At 42.5% G+C, this 23,587-nt stretch overlaps 1 protein-coding gene and 1 long non-coding RNA gene across 3 annotated transcripts in view; both read left to right on the forward strand.

Moving 5' to 3' along the window:
* The window catches only part of LOC135501996 (N-alpha-acetyltransferase 50-like), a 103,058-nt gene extending 81,440 nt beyond the window's left edge, over nucleotides 1-21,618 (forward strand). The window contains exon 5 of one of the 2 annotated variants that reach the window (XM_064794403.1): nucleotides 20,790-21,618. In XM_064794403.1, coding sequence (XP_064650473.1) covers nucleotides 20,790-20,976 — 187 coding nt within the window. In that variant the 3' untranslated portion in view covers nucleotides 20,977-21,618. The remainder of the gene's footprint in view (nucleotides 1-20,789) is intronic. The other variant, XM_064794404.1, reaches the window with a different exon arrangement.
* A 653-nt stretch (nucleotides 21,619-22,271) lies between these two features.
* On the forward strand, nucleotides 22,272-23,144 carry LOC135502459 (uncharacterized). Its single transcript, XR_010449775.1, has 2 exons — nucleotides 22,272-22,317; nucleotides 22,913-23,144. It is a non-coding gene; the product is annotated as an uncharacterized LOC135502459 (long non-coding RNA).
* Nucleotides 23,145-23,587: the final 443 nt, after the last annotated feature.

The raw sequence follows: 23,587 nt of genomic DNA on the forward strand, positions 1-23,587 counted from the left end.
TCTATGTACTCTCTACAACATCCCTGATTTTCAGTCAAATCCATCCACCAATATGGCCTCCAGGTGGCCATCTTCAAAATTGAACAAGTCCTCTTTCCCCGAAACTGATGATCGGATTACAACCAAACTTCATGTGATTATGTATCTATGTACTCTTATCACTATCCCTAATTTTCAGTCAAATCCAATGACAAATATGGCTACCAGGCTGTCATCTTGAAAATCCAACAAAGTCCTATTACTCCTAAACTGTTAAACAGATGTCAACCAATTTCCTTGTGACATGTACACTCTTCAATAACCCTGAAATTCAGTCAACTTTATAACCAAAATGCTATACTTAGATGGTACCGGTAATTTTTTCTTTGGTGCCATCGAGCCGAGAAGAATAATAATATTATTCAATGGAATCAGAACTGGTGAAACTAGCCAGAAACTGTTCTCCCCATACCCACTGCAAATGACATTCATTACATTACCCTAGGTGAGCACATGGTCCCTGGACCATTTCATTTAGCTCACCTGGGGAGCTTATGTCATCGTGTCTTGTCCGTCGTCCGTCTGTCTGTCTGTCAACAGTGGTGGCACGTTTTGCTCACTGTCGAGTCTAGGAAGTTGAAACTTGTTTAATATATAGCTCTGTATAGGTATCCTTGGCAACAGCCAATAGGAACATCCTGTGCCATCCAGGCCAGGCTCTGTTACATAACCAGTCAAGAGATACCACGGGATAGATTTGTAGTTCGAGAGGAGAGCCTTGGCTCTCATCGAGGAGAGACGTAATAAATAATATAAGGAGATATCAGTGTTGTCGAGATTATCTTGGGAGCAGGAACCTGAAGGGCACCAGCCCATACGTTACATGGCGACTTTCGGCCAGGAAAAGCTCAAATGTAGAAGAATCGTAGAGTGTTTACCCTGAGGGGTTACTACCATAAGGAAGGACAACGTACCTTAACGGATTCTCCGAATACGAGGAAACTTTACAGTCACGCTATATGTTGCTGCAATCATGCTATAATGCCAAGAGCGTGCATGTCCGCATTTTTCGTAACAGGAACGAAACGAATCCTTCTTGTACAAGCCTTCCGTTATTAGCTGTGTTGCTATAAAAGGGTCATTTCCAGCCTGGGAAAGGTTTTGAAGGAAACCGAAACCAAAACGTGCTGTGTTAGCAAACGACACATGTCGCCTACTTTTACAACGACATCCAAACAAGGAGACAAGACGCACACTGCCTTGCTGTGTTTCCGCCGCGCTGAGTGCGTGAGGAAGGAAGGACGTCGATTTCAAGCACCCTGCTAACTTCACCAGGATAATGTTTAATATGAACTGTGCCGATAAGAACACTGATGCCAGTGAAGTGCCTTATTCTGTGCATTCATAAGATGAACTTTTACGAAGACCTTTGATGAAATCTTCTTATTGTTTGTTATAACGTGTGTGCTCGGACTCTTCAATGCTTATTCTGTGCTTTCAAGAGATTGTGTTTATGTTTCTACGGATTCTAGGAATTGGTAAATAGAATTGAATTTCATTTTTGCATAACGGTATAAAACAGACCACTTCGTTTATCCACCATTTTCATCTCAGCTTGTTTTAATCTTCATTCCTCATCATGGCTTTGCGTCCAACTGATTATCTACCTAGTCGTTTCGAAGGTGAGGCACTGAGCCTTGAGAAGTGCACAGCGCATTTCTTATCGTTTATAGATTATCTTACGGCCCCGGCCGATGCTGCCGCAGTTCTCGAGGTTTGTCAGCTAGCAGGTTCTGCCCGTCTATGAATGGAGGGAAAGGTCTTTGCGACTATTGCCGAGTTAGGGGCAGCTTTTCTGCAACGTTTCAGTCCAACACATTCTGCTTTCGCCAATGTCCGTTTGTTTAATGAACTCAGCCACAAGCCAGGTGAATCCGCTCATCAACTTCTAAGTCGCATTCGTATTGCCGCAGACCGCATAGGATACGGTGATCAACAGGTCTTGAACAGGTTTCTAGGGGCTTTGCCATTAAATGTCAATCAGCAGTTGTCATGGCAGCACCAGATGATGCTAATGCCAACGCCCTGGCAGCCCGTGCACAGCGATATTTTGACATTGGTTCGCAAGTAGACGCCGCGAAAGAGGTCAGTTTCGCCACCATAGCAGAGGACACACCTAAGTCGAATATATGTGAGAAATTGGCAGAGATGTCGTTGAGAATAGATGCCATACACCACGCCCAGACCCAGGAGCAGGTTCGAGGACGGCCACGCTCGAGAACAAGGAACGAGAGAGAGACAGCAGAGGAGACGGTTCTTCACAATCACGTCTGTCCCGGCCAAGATCGAATGATCGACAGCGTCACTTTCCCCGATATGACAACAGACAGAGGTCGCAGTCCGGCGAGAGAAGTGATAGAAGATTTGCGGGCAAGTGCCATTACTGTCAGGTTCCCGGACCCAGGATTGCCAAATGCTGGAAGTGAATGGCAGACCAGCAGCAACAACCCTCTCATCAACAGCCTCACTACATGCAGAGGTCAGCCAACGCGCCATGTGATATGTATCAAAAGCAGACCGGAACAGGAGCAGCACACTGTAATTTTCAGAACGGGTCAATGTCTCCAGAGACCAACAGACATTAGCCCCTTCTGAGAACGTCGACGCAGAATATCTAGGCGATCAACCAACAACATTGCAACTCAATGAGAGAAATTATATAAGGGGCACATTACCGGATGGTAAATCAATACTGACTCTTTTAGATAGCGGGGCCACAAAAACATTGATAAGCCAGGCATGCATTACAAATTCAAAGTATCTTTCAAAATTAAAACCGGTTAGGATTGACCCCATTCGATTTCGCTTTGGTAATGGCCAGTTTCTTGAGGCCGACACCGCCATCAATGTTCATATCACATTTCAGGGTAGCAAGTTTCGGATATATGCTATTATTGCCAACAATCTAGTGGGTCCAGATATGCTTATTGGTACATCAGCTCTCAGTGAGTTAGGTGGTTAATTAGATTTAGTTTGGTCCAGTTGAACAGGTTTTTATCAAACCACAGGAGACAAAGTTCGTACATATTAGAGGATCGAAAATTCCTAGTTTATTACGTAACTCAGAGGTTATTGTGGAATCTGGACATCACTTGGCTAAGATCTGCCCAGATCGCCTGTGTTTCAGATTACGCAAAGGTAAAGCGACTATCTGTGTGAAAAATAACACGCCAGAAACCATTCGGCTACAAAAACATAGGCCCGTTGCGTCACTCGACACAACTCACTTGGTGATGGCAGCTGAAAGTTTGCAGTTATCAGCAGGAGGTAACTCGCATGATTCCCCACCAGGTAGCTCCAGCGTGATAATCTGCAGCGTTATCCGCATCTTACATCAGATGACTCAATATCCAAGCTTTCAGAGGAGGAAGTAATTAGACAGTCGATGGATTTAACTGTTAGCATTCTATCTCCCGCAGAGCGAGAGGAAGTGTATAATCTTGTGAAAGAAAATCGCCCAGCTTTCAGTTTATACGGTGAATTAGGTTCTTGTCCAGATATTGAGGCTGATTTCGAGCTTTCTGATCCAAGCCCCTTCTATATATGCCCATGTCCACCATTTGAGGATAACAAGCGCATTATAGATGCAGTGATGTCTAAATTGGGCAAATTAGGTGTTTTGGAAAAGGGTCACACCTCGTATACTTCGCCAGTGTTTCTCATTGCCAAAAAGGGTACAACTTAACGTAGTTTTGTAGCAGATCTCAGGTATTTGAACTCTAGGATCAAGAAGATTAACCATCCATTTCCATTGTTGACAGAGAGTATATCTCGAATAGGGAGATCGGGTTGTAAAGTTCTAAGTGTGCTTGACATCAAGAGCGCATTTTATTCTTAGTCTTTGAGTGAAAAAGCCCAGAAATTCGTTGGAATTAATTCATATCTTGGTGGTTCTTCATATTTCTATAAGAAGGTTCCTATGGGTTGCACAGTTTCACCAAGCAAGTTTCAAGAAGCTCTATCACAGATATTAGGTGAAATCCCTAACGCGCATGAGTTTCTTATCAATATACACGATGACATCATTGGTCTCTAGTGGATCACAAGGTTCATCTCTGCCAGGTGCTTTCAAAATTAGCTCAGCATGGGTTACGCATTTGTCCCGAGAAAGGTAAAGCCGTTCAGACGCTGTGTAGTCTACCTTGGTCATATAATCCGAGTTGATGATGATGGTTACGTAAGGATTGAAGCAATGAGTGATAAGTGTACAGCGATTTGTAAAATGAGTGTACCAACTTCTTGTCGTCAAGTACGGAGATTCATAGGGGCAGTAAACTACCTTTCACTGTATCTTCCAAAATTGCAGGAACATCTCAAACCCCTCCATGAGCTTACCAAGAAAAGCAGAGTTTTTCATTGGAAAGACGAACACCAACGTGCATTTGACAAAGTCAAGGTCATGCTTATGTCGCCAGCTTTCTTGCATGCGCCAAGCCGACATTGGCGATTTGTGATTTATTCAGACACATCTAGAATCGGTACAGGTAGCCATTTGATGCAAAATGTTGATGGCAAGGAGAGATTGATTGCCTATCATTCGAAGCCTTTGCCCAAAGCAGCACAAGGGTATTCAGTAAGCGAGCTTGAATTGTTTGGTCTTTTCATGAACATTAAAGCGTTTGATCATGTTCTTCGCTCTCATGATTTTGATGCATTTGTGGATCATTCTTCATTAGTGCAAATCGTAAAGTCAAAGTTAGCACCAAGCACTCCACGGTTACAAAAACTTCTCGAACGTTTGTCAATGTATTCCTTCAAATTAGGTTATGGTAAGGGTAGTGCAATGGAACTAAGTGATTTTCTATCGAGGAGTCCATGTGATGATGACGAAGTGTTCGATAAAATCTTGCCTGTTGCATTGACCGCTCAAATACTACCAGCGTTTGATATGGCCGACGAAGGCTTGTTTCCTGCACAGAGAAGCGAGCGCATAGTAACACGTTGGTATGCCAAGCAGATGGGAATAGTACCCGCCCCGCTCTTCAAGCCACAGGAGAAGTCAACGCTGCCTGTCCAACAACGAACCCGAACACGTGCGAAGAGCCCAAACCAGCCCGTCATGCAACCAGTCAGAGCGGAGCCGGCACCAACAGCTCCCCTGCCAGTGCCACCTATTCAGCCAACCAGCCTTCGACTTGCAGCAGCAGCCAACGCCCGCATTGAACAAACTCCTCCTACTCAGAGCACACAGCCTGAACCACGACTTGTTGATAAGAGAATTGTCAGATCAAATCCTATAGTACCACCCACAAGACATCCACAGACGTCAGAGGAAGAGCACCAGGCACCATCAGCTAACTAGATACGCCCACCTTTGATAACGAACATCGATGCTGTTGCAGCCAAACACATTCCAAAGCAGTATGAGCTTGATCGTGTGTTAGAGATTATCAAGAGGAAGGTTATTAGGGATTATAGTCTCCCAATTGAGGTTAATGTATGCGCATGGCTCAACAGGTTTCTCCAGCATCTAAAAGTGTGTACGATTACATAGCGCACAACATTTTGCCAAGCGATAAGCGTGCCGCTCGGTCTAATATGCTAAGGTCAGAACAGTTCTTACTCGTGAAAGATGTGTTGTTTAGATTGTTTTTCCATACCAATGATGATCATTTCAGTTTTCAGTTTGCTATTCCTGAGCAGTACATCGACACAATCATAAGCAGATATCACGACGGACTGCTTAGTTCCCACACAGGTACGGTAAAAACCTGTGTGACGCTCCGTAAAAATTTCCATTTCTGCGACAACATGTTCGAGCGCATAGCGAGCTATATCAAAGGTTGTTCACGGTGTCAGCAAATAAAGGGTGAAACTGATAATTTGCGACCATTTCACCCACGCATACCAGATCGTTACTGTCCATTCGAAACGATAAGTCTCGATTTCAAATCGATGTCTACTTCAGTCACTGGTTTCAAGCACGGGATGATCACTAGTTGTGCTGTGACACGTTACATAATTTGTACGCCTCTTAAGTCCTTACAGGCTGAGACAGTTTGCAAAGCTTTTCTCCAAAAGGTTGTAACAATGTTTGATATCCCGTCTGTAGTTGTGACAGACGCAGCGTCTTCGCTCAGAGGGAAACTGTTCTCTCTTCTTTGCTCATCACTCGGTTTCGATCAACGTTGCATAAGTGTTGAAAATCATGGTTCTATGATGGTTGAACGTCATATGCGTATGATAGGAGACATGATCAAGTCTAACTTAGGCCCGTATGGTAATAATTGGGTACGTTATGTCTCTGTAGCACAATTCAGCTACATCTCATTCTCTTCGCCCCAACTTGGAGGACATTCACCACATTACTTGTTGTTTCTTCGTGATCCGCCAGATATCAGTGGCATTAGGTTCAAGGTTTGTTTGGGTTTGTCGTATTCCTACAAAGAGTACGTCGACAGTCTGAAGGAGAGGTTCAAACACATTGCAAAGACCATGCTTGAATTACAGCATCATTAACAGACAGCGCAAAACGCAAAAATAAGCGACAGGTTGGACAGGTGTCCATTGTATGCAGTTGGTCAACTAGTCTACTTACATAAACCTAGCAGCGCAAGTACACGAGTTGCATAACGTAAATTCAAGACAGTATGGTGTGGTCCATTTGCAATTCATCAAGTGTTAGATAGAACGCATTATGTGCTTTGCACCCTGGATGGTAAAGTATTGCAGGATGTATTTGTGTACATTCGTCTAAAACCAGCATTCATCCATACAGATTCGGATCGTCAAAACATCATTAATCTTGATGAACAGACAGTCCACTACACAGATGAGTGTGGTACAGAAATTGGCGAGACAACCGATGAATGGACCATGTTCGCATCAAAATGCGACCCCATCGATTTGACCGCGCACGTAGCATCTGCCGCCGAAAACAATGGCTTTGCCGCTCCGAAAGTTCTTTCTGCACATCAGCAAAATGTTCTTCTACAAGCACCAAAGGATTTGCCAAAACCAGACTCCACTTTACATTTACACAAAGCTAGATTCAAAGGAGGTAATTTGCAGGTCTTAGTTTGAATTGATGGTAGGGAAAGGTTTCCAAAGGAACGGTTTTGATTGGCAATTCATTTGTATCCTGAATGTTTACATTTGATCGAACAAATTTTAACGAAACATTTTCTTTCATGCAAAGGATTCCCTCGCAATTTCGCGAGCAGGCTTTTCGTTTGATCAGTCGCGCCTATTTTTGTCCACCGTATTCTCAAATTTGTGCTTGAGATTTCAATTGAATCATTGCAAAATTTCGTGTTGGTTTAGTAATAGTCGCACACCAGACAAATGTGTGTCGACATTTTTTTTGTACATAAATAGATTGTAGGTAATTTTGTAGTCATCAGCAACCCCAGACATATCAGTTTATATAAGGTTACGTGATTCAGGAAGGTGTTCAGACACGCTTCTTGTGGATTATTATCCCTGCTACAGTTCATCATTGATGAGTGCGTTCCGTATGGGAAATTCCAGAGCTGCTAATCTGTTTGATTAAGGTTTCATCTCAGCGTGATATCCTTACAGCAGGAGTTAATTCGTACCAGTTTATGGTTTATGTTATGTTAAAACACCACAGTCATTGTGAGGTTGTTTTTCTTCACTCGAAAGTGCTATTCAGCTTTGCTTCATTGATGCGTTCCAAGTCACCCTTCACGTAGGTTACTGGTCTTTTCTGAATCGAACTCTTGGTTATCTTGTTCTTTGTCGACGGGATCTAATCAGATTCCATGTTTTCGTGGTCTTTTCAGTTTTTACTGGTTTATTTGGAAGTAGCTAGGGAATTTTAAGAGTTTATGGTCTGATTTTTATATGGTTATGTATGAATGGATTTGATACTACTTCCATTTCAGGGGTAAATTTAGATAATATTTAGTCATGATTATATAGTTTGTTTGCATTTAATGATTATGCTTACGTTTGGTCGAATCATAGTAATGTTTGCTTAAACTAAGGGGATTAGTAAGACATATTTGGAAACAAATTAATGATCGCTTAGGTTGGGATGATTTAATATTTATCATCACGAAAATTGATTAGTAAGATTTAAATATAAAAATATGTAATTCTATTTAAAATTTTGAGAACATTTTCATTAAATCGGGGGGATGTAATATATAGCTCTGTATAGGTATCCTTGGCAACAGCCAATAGGAACATCCTGTGCCATCCAGGCCAGACTCTGTTACGTAACCAGCCAAGAGTTACAGGATAGATTTGAAGTTCGAGAGGATAGCCTTGGCTCTCATCGAGGAGAGATGTAATAAATAATATAAGGAGATATCAGTGTTGTCGAGATTGTCTTGGGAGCAGGAACCTGGAGGGCACCAGCCCATACGTTACACTTGGTGTGTGGATATCTTATGACAACATCAGTTGCATACAACAAATAAACATCGCCATTTGACCACTTTTGATGGGCTTCAGACGGCCATCTTTAAAAACCTTATTTTGTCGATATCTCATGAACGCTTATAGCTAGAACCATGAATTGTTTACTGACAATACTTCTGATGAGACTATGATATAATATACAGGTTTTTGATTTGACCAACTTTTGATGGTCACCGAGGTCAAACTCGGAAATTTCAGCAAGGGAGGAACATCTTGTCATTAATTGTCCCAGACTCTTCAAATTTAATATGTAGACACCTATTGGGCGTCTGTACATCAACGACAACTCAGGTCAGATGTGAGTAGGTCAGGTCATAAAACTCAATGTCGGTCATATATCAAGACACCTTCACTTTCTGATCTTCAAATGTGCATCATTGATTGATATAATCAAGATTGACACAGTGCTTATAACATTTTGACCTTGGCCTAGTTTCCAAGGTCAGAAAGGCCAAACACTAAATTTCACCGATTCTGCAAATTATATATTATAAAGACACCTTTTGGGCATCTGTACAAGGTGACCCACTTTAGGTCAATTGTGACCTAATTTTGACCTTGTTATCAAGGTCGCAGATGTCAAACTTTGAAAGTGTCCTCGATTGTGCTACACTTTGTCATATCAAAAGTCAATTGAAGGTCCATATCTCATTTCATCTGCCACTAAATCTTTCCCAGGTGAGCACAATGTCTCCAAGACCATTCATTCCACAAAATGACTAAAATCGAAAACAAAAACACAATAACATTTCTGTGAAGGAATTGTGCACAATGGTTCTGGCCATTTTATTTTGGCAATTCAATGAAGGGAACTATTATTATACAGTGGAAGGCACTGGGGTTGAGACAGCTTGGTTATGATAAGCTTGATAAAGCCAAGGGTCCTTGAATCAGTGTGGAATGAAAAAAATGATGTTCATATGATTCGGCTCATGCTTGGGTGATTTCAGGGTCACATGTCATACTATGGTGATCATCTGATGATATCATTATGCCCCCGCCATAGTGGGGGCATTTTGTACTTTCCGGCCGCCGCCGCCGCCACACTGAATTCCGGACCATAACTCAAGAACCCCTTGTTTGGCTGACTTGAAATTTTTAGGGGGTGTAAGTCTAGTGTGTCAAAGGGTCCCTATTGATTTTGGGCGCGTTCCAAAATCCAATATGGCCGCCAGCCGCCATCTTAGGTTTTCGCTTTCCGCTCGTTAACTGAAGAACTAGAGGTCCGACAGACTTCAAACTTTTGTGGTGTAATGGTCTTCGATAGGGGAGGTTCCCTATCGATTTTGGGCGCGTTCCAAAATCCAATATGGCCACCAACCGCCAACTTAGATTTTTGTATTCTGATCATTAACTGAAGAACTAGAGGCCTGACAGACTTCAAACTTTTGTGGTGTAATGGTCTTTGGAAGGGGAGGTTCCCTATCGTTTTTGGGCGCGTTCCAAAATCCAATATGGCCGCCAGTCGCCATCTTAAATTTTTGCATTCCGCTCGTTAATTGAAGAACCATAATTCCGACAGACTTCAAGCTTTTGTGGTGTAATGGCCTATGGTAGGGGAGTTCCCTACTGATTTTGGGCCCAATCCAAAATCCAAGATGGCCGTCAGTTGGCATCTTGGATTTTTAGCTCAGCTGACAAAGTCAGCGAAGCTGGTCATATTACTAAGGGAATGGTGTCCGTCCTTCCTGCCATCCTTCCTGCCATCCTTCCTGCCATCCTTCCTGCCATCCTTCCTGCCATCCTTCCAGACCGGCTACCATGGATGAGATCAAAAGACTGGTATTGTCCTTGCCGGCTAAAAGCTGCACGATTGATCCAGTGCCAACCTGGTTGTTAAAGAAATGCCTGGACGCTTTGCTGCCTGCCATCACGCATATAGTAAACAAGTCTCTTGAGTGTGGCCAGGTATCATCAAACCTAAAGTGTGCAATGGTCAAACCACTGTTGAAGAAGCCTTCCTTGGACAAGAATGTGCTCAGCAACTACCGCCCGGTTTCCAACCTGGCCTACCTTTCAAAACTCATTGAAAGGATTGTTGCGTCACGGCTAAATGAACACATGTCACGCTATAATATGCTCGATGTGAACCAGTCAGCATATCGAAAAGGACATAGCACTGAGACTGTACTTTTGAAGGTGTGCAATGATATCCTCAAGGCCATGGATGTAGGGAATGAGGGTGCTCTTGTTCTGCTCGACTTGTCATCGGCCTTTGATACTGTCGACCACCACATCCTCATCAGTAGACTGTCGAGCCGCATTGGCCTTTCCGGAAAAGCTTTGGAGTGGTTCTCCTCCTACCTCACTGGACGGGAACAGTGTGTGGTGGTCGATGGGTCAAAGTCGGCTTGGTCCCCTCTTTCCTATGGTGTGCCTCAAGGATCTGTGTTAGGGCCTATACTTTTCACTGTGTATACTCTACCCCTTGGGGATATCATGCGGTCGTGGGAAGTGCCTTTTCAACTTTATGCTGACGATAACCAGCTCATGAACTTTTTTCCTTGTGGCTCAGGAGATGAGAGAGATATTGCGATCTCGAATACAGAGCAGTGCATTGCCAGCATAGAGAAGTGGCTGGTTGTGAACAAACTTTCCTTGAATGCCCCAAAGACAGACATGCTGAACTTTGTTTCGTCGCGCAGGACTGGTTCTGTGGAAGGTATCAATGTGGGACAGCAATGGGTTGCAAAGTCAAACAGTGTTCGGGATCTCGGGGTGTGGCTGGATGAGGGCATGACAATGCAGGAGCAAATTAAGGCGATTTGCAAGAATGTAAATGCTGCCTTGTATAAGATAAGCCGAATTAAAAAATTTCTCGACACAAGTAGCATCGAGAGGCTTATCCATGCCTTTGTCATGTCACGCCTTGACTCCAATAATGGGATTCTCTACGGTCTCCCTGACAAGGCGCTGGCTCCCCTCCAGAGACTCCAGAACCGGGCAGCCAGGATCTTGACCGGGACGAGAAAGTATGACCACATCTCACCGGTTCTTAGGTCTCTTCACTGGCTCCCGGTGAAGCAGCGTGTCATTTTCAAGGTCCTCCTGATGTGTTTCAAGGTGGTCCGGGGTTATGCACCTGCATACCTGAGCCTCAAACATGTTGAGAGGCAGCGTGTCACCAGGTCATCTAATGACACGTCATTGGCGTGTATGCGGATAAAGACAAGATTCGGTGACCGCTGCTTCTCATCATGTGGTCCCCGGTTGTGGAATGCCCTACCGGAGCACATCAGGGGGGCGGACGCGCTGCTTGCTTTTAAACGACTCCTAAAATCCTGGCTGTTCGAGGAAGCATCTGTTGGTGGGGAGGTAGCGCCTTGAGCAGGTTTACCTGGAGTTTGGCGCTCTATAAGACATTGTTGATTGATTGATTCCATGTCAATTTTGGGCATTTTGTAACCGTAAGACCTAGGCACTTTGTTGACGCTGCTAAATTAGGAGTAGCCCAAGGGGAACTCAGAAACCAAAAATCAGCTCGATCCGACCTACATTCGGCGAATGAGGTCATCGGGAAGTTTAAACTTCTTTCCTTTATACCTCGGTCCACAGAGGAAATATTGTTTTCAAATCTGGCCGAATATTTTTTAATAATTTTTCATTTTGACTTGTAATGGAATTAGTTTAGTTTTCACCGCCAGTTGGCGCTACAGGCACATTTGACAGATTTTTTGACGATTCAAAAGCCCGGGTTATGACGTATAGTTGCGCAGTTGTATTCTGCGCATTGAATTGGCCAGGGAAGCAGGCTATATTTCAGCATACCCACTGTGACCAGTCTAAAGATGGAAGATTGATTTTGCAACAAGTAACCAATTTTCTGCTAAAAAGTAGTCAAGTAGGCGATATTATCACTAGTTGATTTCAGTGGGTAGTCATAAGGTCTTAAGGGAATACTTTCAGAAATTAGTTCTTGAAAATTTGGCCACAATTCTGTGAAAACGATATCGGAAGTGAACGCTCTGTTCGCGATGTATTTTGAAGTGGAGAATTCCCACAGTATGTGCAGTGAATCGGCATCATGAGTAAAAAGTAGACGTTTTAAGCAACACAATAATGTCACTCCCATAAAAATTGATTGCAAATTGACGGAGCTACGGCATTCTGTTCGGCAATTGGCAGCGCTGATAAAATACATTGCATGCTAATGCATGCCAGATGGCACACTTTAAAAAGCGCTCATTGGACAATGTAGGGAATCACCAGAAATGACGTCATCGCTGGTCTAAATCTTCTATATAATAATATGAGAAGGGGGACGAATAAAGTCACACTTAGAGGCGTTGGATCGCCTTGAAATTTTGCATGAATGGTGGTGACATCTTACCCTGATGCAACGTCTTGGTTTTATTCAAATATTTACTTCAGCGGAGCAGTAATGAGGGATTTTTAATCGGACACTGTCAATTCTCCTTACCACTCACAGAAGCCAAGCCATTGCTGTTAAGTTATGCAGGGCCTTAATCAATTACCTGCACTCCCTGTGGGGTGAATAACATTACCTTTTGAACAGCTGGCTGTAGGGGGATGATTGGAACAGCCGGTATACCTGCTGACCTGCTGACCTGCTGAACCCAGATTAATGTTATTTTCAATCCACGATTGCAGGTCACCTGATTTTCGAGATTTCGCGGGAAATTGTAAACAAACGCATGTGTGCAGTTCAAATGTAAACAAAAATATATTTTTGGTACTTTTGGTTGCTGGACTTGGGTTTTCCCGCAGTTAGGAGCTGGGGTCAAATTGGTGGTCTATTGTTTATGGGTGCTGTTTTAGTCCGAGGTAGCCCTTGATTATGAAGGGATTTTCAAATTAAGGTGACCATGGTCTTTTTATGTGCTCACCACTGCTCTCAATACTTGATGTATCTGAAGAGGCGTGCAGAACCTGACATGGCCTTACCAAGGAGCTGGTCACGGTGCTGAACTTCTAGCTTGCCTGTCTGGGTTCTCCTTCTTCTCTGTATAAAAGGGGGCATATTGCTGACTAAGGAACAAGGCATATTGACATTGCCTCATCATCTCTATCGGACCAATTGATATACTTTTATATGCACCCATACATCACGCCATTGCAGGGTCCGAGTCTGTGGACAATTGGTTTGATTAATTTGTCTCTTCGATATTGCTCCTTTATTGCATTAGATTTTCATCGCAATTCAATCTATTCACGATATAGCCAATTTGAACCTGTCTGCGCCAAGGATAGATTGGTTCCCGATCGACTCACTAGGGATACGCAGTAGAGCACTATGTCATGAAAAACAACCCTTTGTATTGTAAATTCCAATCACCTGCAGGACAGGTCAATTTCTCTCAATAAAATTAATTTTGTTGACTCCTGTAATCTCTACCTTATTAAAAAAAAAGACAGTGGTGTTAGTCCCAAACTGGTCATTTCTATTTATTTTGACCTCTGTTAAATCAGGATACCTCTCAATTACAGACAGTATTTTGTATCCTTGTGCTGTACAACCCAGCCTGGACATACCACAGTTTTCCATGGAGAAGTCTCATCCTCTCTGACACTTCTTTTCTGTAAAGCTACCGATACAACATACTGAACTAGGGATATCTTCCGTTGCCTCCTGTAATATTACATACAATGGCTGATTAGTTCAATCATATTTCATCCAGCTGGCAGCTCTGCATTGGAAATTTTAGTGGTATAACGTGTTCTCTTGACCTTCAAACAGTAGTATAAAGCCGATATTTACTACTTTACGCCCTCAGTCCTATGTTATTAGGTCATCCACCTGAGCACCAGGCCCTTGGGCCTCTTGTTATCATTCCGACCCATAACTCCAGAAGCACTTGTGTCAGGGAGCTGATATTTCTGTGGTATGATCGCCTAGGGTAAGGGAGGTGCTGTTTAATTTTCTGGCCCCACCTGATATCCAATATGTCCCCAGGCCGCCATCTTGTTATGTATTAATCATGAATTAATCAAAAATGGGCTTGCCAGATGCTGTTGGTTGAAGACCGAAGACCTTTCTCCACATTTGGATTTCATGCCGCGTAAACGCCGATATGCAAAAGGCATTATCATCATCGTTATGCCCCAACTCAACTGGTTTCCGTGTCTGCCGACGCTGCAACCTATTCCGGACTATAACTCAAGAACTGGTGGCCAGATTGATCTGTAATTTTTATAGTGAATTAGGGTGGGTGGGGAGGTTCACTATCGATTTTGCTCGCGCTCCGAAATTCAATATGGCCAGCAAGAGGCCATCTTTCCTTTACACCCCACAACTTCAAAAGCAGTTTAGTGACAGGCCTTTGGACACTGGTGCCCACGGAGCGGGGGCATACATAGCGATTCGCCTCGATCGCGTTATATCTAGTTTGGTGAGATTTCGTTAAAATGACCAACTTAAACTGTTGTTTTTCTGGCTTTATAAGGTCTGAACCAAAAAAAACATGTTTCAGTTGTCCATTATGTGCTTCCAACTGGCTAGTATTGGATAAAGTTATTGTGTACATGTTAGGCAACAGATTTGCGGAGAGTTTAAAAGGAGGCAACTTTGCCCACATTTGCCCCCTATTGGGCTTGTATGGATCACTACTATAATGCACGTATATGTGTAATAGTTTGTAATCTAACTCCTTCGTCAGTTTAGATCTGATGACAACAAAATTTCTGGAGGAAGTCGAGATTGATACAGAGTATGTCTTGGCGGGCTTTAATTTTGAAATTCTGGAACGATTATGGAGAATTGCAATATTTGTAGTTCCTTCCATTGTCATCATCTTAACCACTTAACTGTGCAGGACGAGATATCTCGTCATGCACGTGTGCACCGCTACTGGGTACGACGAGATATCTCGTCATACTGTTATACCTTGTTTTCTAGTAGTCATATCAGTTCTATGCAATACCATGATCGTCAATGGGGATTCCCCGAAGTTCGTCGATGTTTAGTCTCAAGTTTTATTGAGGTGTGGCAGCACTGTCGGCGATTTCTCGGAAATGGCAGCACCAAAAAAGGTGAGGCGTGTTCTGGATGACAATCTTTTGGAACAGATACTCGATTCTGACAATGAATTGTCCGATTATGTATCTTCTAACGATGATGATGAACCTTATGCCCAGAATGCTTCCGATTTAGATGCAACAAGTCAGAGTGGGGATGATATGCCTGACAATGCAAGCTCTGACAGTGGCAGTGATGGTAATATCGGGCATGTGTTAGGTGGTCGCCGTGGCAACCAAGTTCAAGCGCGGGTAATTCAAAATCAACCTCCTTGGACAGAAAATGGACAGCGTCGTGACAGGTTTCAGTTTACTGCTGTACCAGGGTTGAAGGCTAATGTTGCCGATAAGGATGATCCAGTGCAGTACTTTGAACTGTTTTTTGATGATGACATTTTAGCAGTTATTGTGGAGCAGACCAACCTCTATGCTGCACAGTTCATTGATGAGCACAGAGGTCAGGAGAAACGTAGGTCACGTTATAAACAATGGCAGGACACAAACTCTGATGAAATACGGGTTTTACTGGCTCTCCTTTTTCTACAAGGGATTATTCAGAAGCCAGATAACCAGATGTACTTCAGCAAGCGGCAATCCATTGCAACGCCATTCTTCAGCGATATAATGCCATGTGATCGCTTCCTTCTGTTGTGCAAATTTTTACACTTTGCAGACAACACCATGATGGATCCTGGCATTCCAAATGTGTCCAGGAAGCTCTACAAGCTGTACCCTATCCTAAACCATCTGCGCCAGAAATTCAAGTCTGTGTACCAGCCAGAGCAGGAGATTGCAATAGATGAATCGCTCATGATGTGGAAAGGCCGCCTTGGCTGGAAACAGTACATTCCATCAAAGCGAGCACGCTTTGGCATCAAGTCCTACGAGTTGTGCGAATCCCAATCTGGCTATATTTGGGATTTCTTCATCTACACCGGGCAAGACCCCGAATACCGTGCTGAGTACCGTGATAACCCATCAATGGGAGCCAAGGTCATCCTCTCGCTTGCACATCCTCTCCTCGATCAAGGATATGGGATAAACATGGACAACTTCTTCAGTTCTCCAGTCCTGTTTGACTTCCTGTGTCAGCATGAAACAGATGCTGTAGGTACAATCAGATCCAACAGAAAAGGCCTACCTGTCCAGATGAAGCAGAAGCGGTTGAAAAAGGGGGAAAGTTGTGAATACTACCGTGGTAAGTTGATGGCTCTCAAATGGAGAGATAAGAAAGATGTCCATATGCTCTCCACTTACCACAATGGTACCAAAGTAGATGTTAGACAGAGAGGGGATAAGGTGGTGTCGAAACCCCAAGTCTGCCTTGACTACAACGATACAATGGGTGGCGTTGACTTGAGTGATGCCTATCTGGTGTGCTATCCCTCAGCCAGGAAGAGGCTCAAAAAGTACTACCAGAAGCAATTCAGACATCTAGTAGACATGTCTGCTCTCAACGCCTACTTGCTGTACAAGAAACAGGGGGAAAGATGGACAGGCTGACCTTTCAGTTGGATCTGATTGAGGGCATTCTGGCAAAGTACAAGCAAGGGGCACCTGCCAAGCCTAGACGAGGTAGACCTCCTCATGGTGAAATGCCGCAGCGACTAAGTGAGCGTCACTTCCCCAGTCACATTCCTCCCACTCCCAAGAAAGACAAACCTACACGTAGGTGTGTTGTTTGTCAATCTAGGAAGAAGAGGAAGGAGTCAAGTTACTACTGCAGAAAGTGTGACAAAGCCTTGTGTGCTGCCCCTTGCTTTGAGCTTTACCACACTTTGGTGAGGTACAACACTGACATTCTGCCGAATCCAGCGGATGAATCGGATGGGTCAGGTGACATGGATGTGTCAGATCAGGATGACTAGACAGGCTAGATAGATTACAGATTGAACTGTGTGTTACTGAGTTACTGTTACTGTTACTGTTGAAATTACAATGCATTGTGTTACAATGCACTGTGTGAATAAAACATACTTACTAAAAAAATGGTATTTTTCGCCAAATTAATCCCCCACTGGGGGTGGGTTAACGGAAAAAAAATTCCATAGTTAAGTGGTTAAAGTGATACTATGATGTGATTTACAACTTTGCGGAAATACATCCCTTTTAATTGTTGATCACAAATGTAAAGTTCAAATTTTCCATTTTTGATTAGATTTATTATAAAATCGCTGTTTTAATCACGTCAGACTGGCCAACTGCCGAAGACGTTTTGAAAAACCCGCACTAAGTCAAGTGACCTCATGACGTCACAACATGAACAAGTCAAACCGTCGAATATTTTCCTATTCGCTCTAGCAAGAAGCTTTATCCGCAGTAGTTTGCGTACGCTCAGGAAAATCTAATGAATATTAAATGAGGTCTAAAAATAGTTTTAGGAATACCATTATCATGACGTCAGCGATGGAATTTCCTGGTTGGACTTAGGAAATTTATGATGAAATGACTAGGACTGTGGACTTGGGGGGAAGGGGCTGTCCCTTCCCTTACTTCGTTACTTCGAGATTTTTTCCAAATGTGCTGGACGACCCCAACAGCAGACGAATTTGGAGTTGGTTCTCGAAGTTGTGTTCCGGCGGAGCATCAGTAGGAGAAGATGAACCACCGGCTGGTGACCTCTTGACTCGCACTTCATGGTGACGGCCCGGTTCTTTGATAGGGTCAGGCCAGCGGAAAACCCCAACACCTTCAGTTTTGCTGGTGTTGCCGCAAAACATCGCAGCACAACGCCACCCGTCAACCCTTTTCTTCTTCTTCTCCATAATCTTCAGTTCTAATCGTGTATATATTGTGTAAGGACAGGATGGAATGTCAATGGTCAATGGCAGTTGTAAATGAACGAATGAGATTTTTTTTTTCGCGGGAATGTAAACCACCGCGACCGCGAAAATGTTCATTCTGTGACGTCATCAACGAAAACGTCGTCGGCGTAGCGCGATTTCAACGGCATCGAAGCGAGCCGACCGGGCGGGATTAAAACCATCAATTTCTAGAAAATGTGCATTTCGATCGAAAACCGTACCGATTTATGAGAAAGTGACGTAGTATAGTCATTTGTCAAAAACAGCTAAAATATTATATGGTGAAATTTGACACGAGTTACCCTTTAAGGAAGATTGTCAAAAGTCAACAGGTGTTCTCATTAGCATATGGGGGCACTTCATGAGTCAACAGTGCGGAAATATACCAAAATAAAACCAAATTTTAAAAGAATTATCAGTGCAAATGGTTCAGGTACCTACATGAACTAATGCTATTTATTCTCTCAAGACATGTTAATTTCAGTTGGTTTATTCACTTTTTCAACTGGTCAGAGGGGTTGTTTCTAATATGCAACTTAATGCTAGCCTCTTTGCACACAACAAGATGAGGGATCTACATGTATTGTGGCTTTGGCACGTTAAGCATACATATATATAGTCTATACACTAATCTATTTTGGGAGAGATTGAGAACCTATTCTTAATACTGCAGGTATCCCCGGGGTCCGATGGGGTGAAAACGTTTTGGTTGAGGGGATATTCCAAGGGAACCGATAGGGGCATTGTTTATGGGTGCTGTAAGCCAGAGCTAGCCCTTGTGAAGTTATTTTCAAATGAAAGTGACCATGGTCTGTCGATGTGCTCTACCACAGCTTTCAATACTTGATGTATCTGAAGAGGCACCCTTTAATAGCATGGCCTATCAAGGAGCTGCTTGCGGTGCTGAAACTCTAGCTTGCCTGTCGACTAAGTGCCTTGCCCGAGATCTTGCTGGGAGGAGCACGCATTTTAAAGTTATAGTAGTGATATTGTTATATATTGGTTTCGAGCCATTGAGTAGCCGACATGATATGTGAAGGCCTATCTAAGTTCTCCTCTTTCTTCTCCATATAAAAAGGGGCCTATTGCTAACTTCACGTTGACATTGCCTCATCATCTCTATCAGACCAATTGATATACTTTTATATGCAAGCAACAGCACATGGTCCGAGTCTGTGGACAATTGGTTGGTTTAATTTGTCTCTTCGATATGGCCTCTTTGATATTGCATTAGATTTCATTGCAGTTCAATCTTTCGTCCCATGCAATTCAAGGTATAGCATGCACCATGGGTATAATGCTAGTACTTACAGTATCTCTTCAGGAAATACTTGAAATAGACAATGAGTAGCATTCATTTTCAATGTTTTTAAGGTTAATCTATTAAGAAATATTTGTTAAAAACACTACCAGCACACTACACACTTCAAGCACAATGTGTACACCAAAATATTACTTGGCTGGAAAAAAAGCTTAAATATTCTGTAAAGCCCTGTCAGTCAAGAACTATTGTTGCATTGGTGGGTAATCTCCCGATTAGGGGTTTACATGCTGATGGAGAGTTTCCTGCCATACATGCACGCCAAGACTAGTGACATTGCCTACAGCACAAAAATGTCACCGCCGTTCATACCTGGTTGAGGAGAAATTACTCTAAAATAGAGTTTTGGTCCCTTTAACATGCTCTTCCTGAAGCAATTTGTGGTGCAACCTCTCAATCGGGAAATTTCCCATAAATATCGAGATTGGAAGGTCATTCACATCAAAAACTGATATCAAACTGGCTAAAAAAAATTTATTTCAGATGTCTGTTTATGTTCAGACTTTTTGGCTCATCGTAGGGGAGTCTATTATAACCCCGCTGTGTCCGTCGTCGTCGTCGTAGTCTGTATCCTGTTTCAAAAACAGTGGCATGTTTCCTAATTGCATGAACTTGAAACTTTAAACACAGGACCCCCAGGTCGTGTGACTTCTGACAATGAATTCCGGTCCGATCTGATTCTTGACTTTGCCACCAGGGGGCCAGAAGTGGAAAACAAAAAGTGTGATACCTCTCTTATGAGTGACTGGTTTTCGATAAAGTTTTTATGGTAGGTTATTTTTATGGTAGGTTATCCTAGCAAGGATACATCACATATCGTACGGGTTTTTGATTTGACCTAATTTTTAAGGTCACGGGTCAAATGGTATCAATTGGCCATTCGAGTGTAACTATGGCACGTTTCTTAACCGCTAAAGCTATGTACTTGAAATTTGGTACACATGTCTCCCTACGTCATGTAACCTTGGACACGGAATTTCGATTTGATCTGATTCTCGACTTGGCCACCAGGAGACCAATCTAAAAAATCTGAAAAGGGCAATATTGTGCTTATTAGTGACTTGTTTTCGATGATATTTTTATGGTAGGTACTCCAAGCAAGGATACATCACATATCGTACCAACTTTGGTTTGACCTATATATACTATACATGTACAATGTTTCTTAACCAGGATGAATTCCTAACCACCAAATACCTAGACTGTGAGCACAATGGCCCTTGGCTGTTTCATTCAAATCATTCGATGCATTCATCTTTCAGACACGTGCAAGTCAACAATGAGGGTGCTATCAGCTTTTATGAGAAGTTTAATTTCGAAGTCGTTGAACGGAAAGAGAATTATTACAAAAAGATTGAACCAGCAGATGCTTTTGTGCTGCAGAAGACATTGAAGAGTACAGATCGTGATGATAATGATCAGGAGATTGTACAGACCAACGGAAACTGACTGGTTGAAGAGAGACTGAACATTTCTTGCAGGAGTTGAAAGATTTTCTCGAGTGCACTATGCTGCTTCCCTGTCAGTTGTCTTTGATTGCCTGCATCTGTAGCCCACAGCACCCTCCGGTTAGCTCTGTGTGCACCTGAGAAAGTGTTTAAAACAACCATCAGAATCTCTTAAGCAATGTTTTCCAAAACCCTACTACAAAAACAAATTTGAACTGTCTGAAGTGTGTCCTTATTAACTCTATGAGCTGAAAGAATGTCACCACTCTTCAGTTCTTGTTTACTTCACCAGGACGGCAGTGGCTCACTGGTAAAACATTCATTGGTTGACGGCGACTCAAGTCTTTCAGTATTATGGAGTTCTGATGGAATAATCAGTCATTTTTGCTGCGTTCATTTTGGTAGTAATATAGCCTCATTATATAGAGTGGCCAATAAAAAAACCATCGTACTTTAACACTTGATATGATATGAATTTCATTGTTCGTGAGCCACCTTTGAAATTCACAGTCGAAATGTCTTCTCTGCTGAGCAAAATAAAAAATATACACCTTCATCATGGCCCCTGGTCATTTCATTTCAACAAAATTGATATGATATAATGCTATTTCAAACATTACAATAAAAGTTACACTACGAAAAACCCAGTATTTGTCATTTGTACAAACCCAGTATTTGCCATTTGTTCACCCGAAAATAGTGACGTCATACCTAGAACAAAGTCGAGTCTCATGTCTTGCGAACGTAGTGGCTTACTTCTTCGCTTGTAAGTGACCCATACAATTGAATCATTGAATGATGAAAGTGCCCAATTTCCATGGTAATTTTTAGCTCAGCTGAAAAGCTGAGCTATTCATATGAGTAAATGGTAGAATGAGTGTCCGTCTGTCTGTCTGTCTGTCTGTCCGTTAAACAGGCACGTTTCAAAACTATGGCGGATAGGCGATAGATTTTCCCTCTGAGGCGTTGAGACCCTTCAGGACTCCTGAATAGACCAAATGTGGGTCCGGCAGGATGAGCGGTTTGGCCACTAGGTGGCACCAAGCGAAATTTTCCAAAAACTTTTCCAGCAGCTGATTTCTCAGTTGGGGATCATGAATCAAATCTAATTTTATAGAGCAAAGCTTTCTCTTTCATTATCAATAGGCGTAGTTCATGAATTTCTCACCAGGTGGTGTTACTGGCGCAATTTAGTGAGCACCCCCCAAGAAGAGCATTTTAAATTTCGCGCGAGTTATCCCACGTCCAATCACACATGCAGCGAACGTCAAGTCTCGAGTCTGTGCAGTTCAGACGTAAGGAGACCATGCTATGGAATAGATCGCGTTCTGTCAATTCAGAGGTAAGTTCTCATTAAATTCACAATTTCATAGGCGATAATATTTGGCTGCTTGTGTTATTGCATGTTGATGACATTAGGGAAGGCTTGGATTGTTTAATTGGATGTGATTAATTTGAAATAGTTCGTCGACGATCGTTGAAAAACGATCTGCGAAATGCAGCTTGGTTGGTCTGAGAAACGATGTCAAAGTCCGGCTTTAAATCATGGATTTCTCAACAAATAACTCTTGTCACATAGCAGAACTAATGTGAATAAACAAGACAATAATAAACATCGTTCTGATATCATCGGGTAAGGTTGCCAATGTACATAAACAGTGTAATTGAGGATCGACGCCAGCGATTTGAAATGTCAACAAACAGTAAATGCGATATGATACACACTGACACTTGCACACTGTACATAGCACAATGCTTCAAACGGGGCCGATTCATCACTCTTATCACAATGTATTCCCAATCATATCAATGAACTTCCTTGATCATTCGGCCCTAGCGCCTTATCAGTTGTTGTTGGCCTTGTATTTGATATAAAACTTGGCTAGCTTACCTATTCTATCAAAATTAAAATGTTATCTCCTCATCATGTTTTGCAGGACAGGAATGATCTGCAGCTGCATTTGAACATATTTGGTGACTACATCTCAAAGATGACCAAGAGAGAGGATCGAGCTATGACTTTGCACATCCCATCGACTTCGGTGTTCACCAGTGCAATCATCAGAAGAGCCAGGCAATTCTAGTATTCAAGTATTTCATTCTGTAATACTTACCTCAAAATTTACTAAATAAAGAAAACCGCATGTGGCAGTTGGTTAAAAAAATCAAGTCTATCTGTTTAAAGTTTTTACTTGCTATCATTATTATCAACATTTCAATGGTGGCATTCTGCTAAGGTTTGTTAAGAGTTTCACTTGACTTAAGCAGGGTGTACACTAGTAAAATATTAGCAACATTTTACCAACATTTTACCAACATTTTACCAACATTTTACCAACATTTTACCAACATTTTACCAACATTTTACCAACATTTTACCAACATTTTACCAACATTTTTACAACAATTTTGCAACAAGCCCTTCAAGGCCCTGTGTTCACTAGCAACAAAATTGCAACAAATTAGCAACATTTTTACAACATGTTGGTAAATTGTTGCAAACTTTTTAGTGGGAACAAAGGGAAATAGGTATTTTGGAGGGAAAATGGATGATTCCAAGGAGAGAAGATGTGTTTTGAGTGCTTCTGCAGCAATTTTAGCTGTCATTGTTG

Source organism: Lineus longissimus, chromosome 18 (genome assembly GCF_910592395.1).
Source record: "Lineus longissimus chromosome 18, tnLinLong1.2, whole genome shotgun sequence".
NCBI classification, from domain to species: domain Eukaryota; kingdom Metazoa; phylum Nemertea; class Pilidiophora; order Heteronemertea; family Lineidae; genus Lineus; species Lineus longissimus.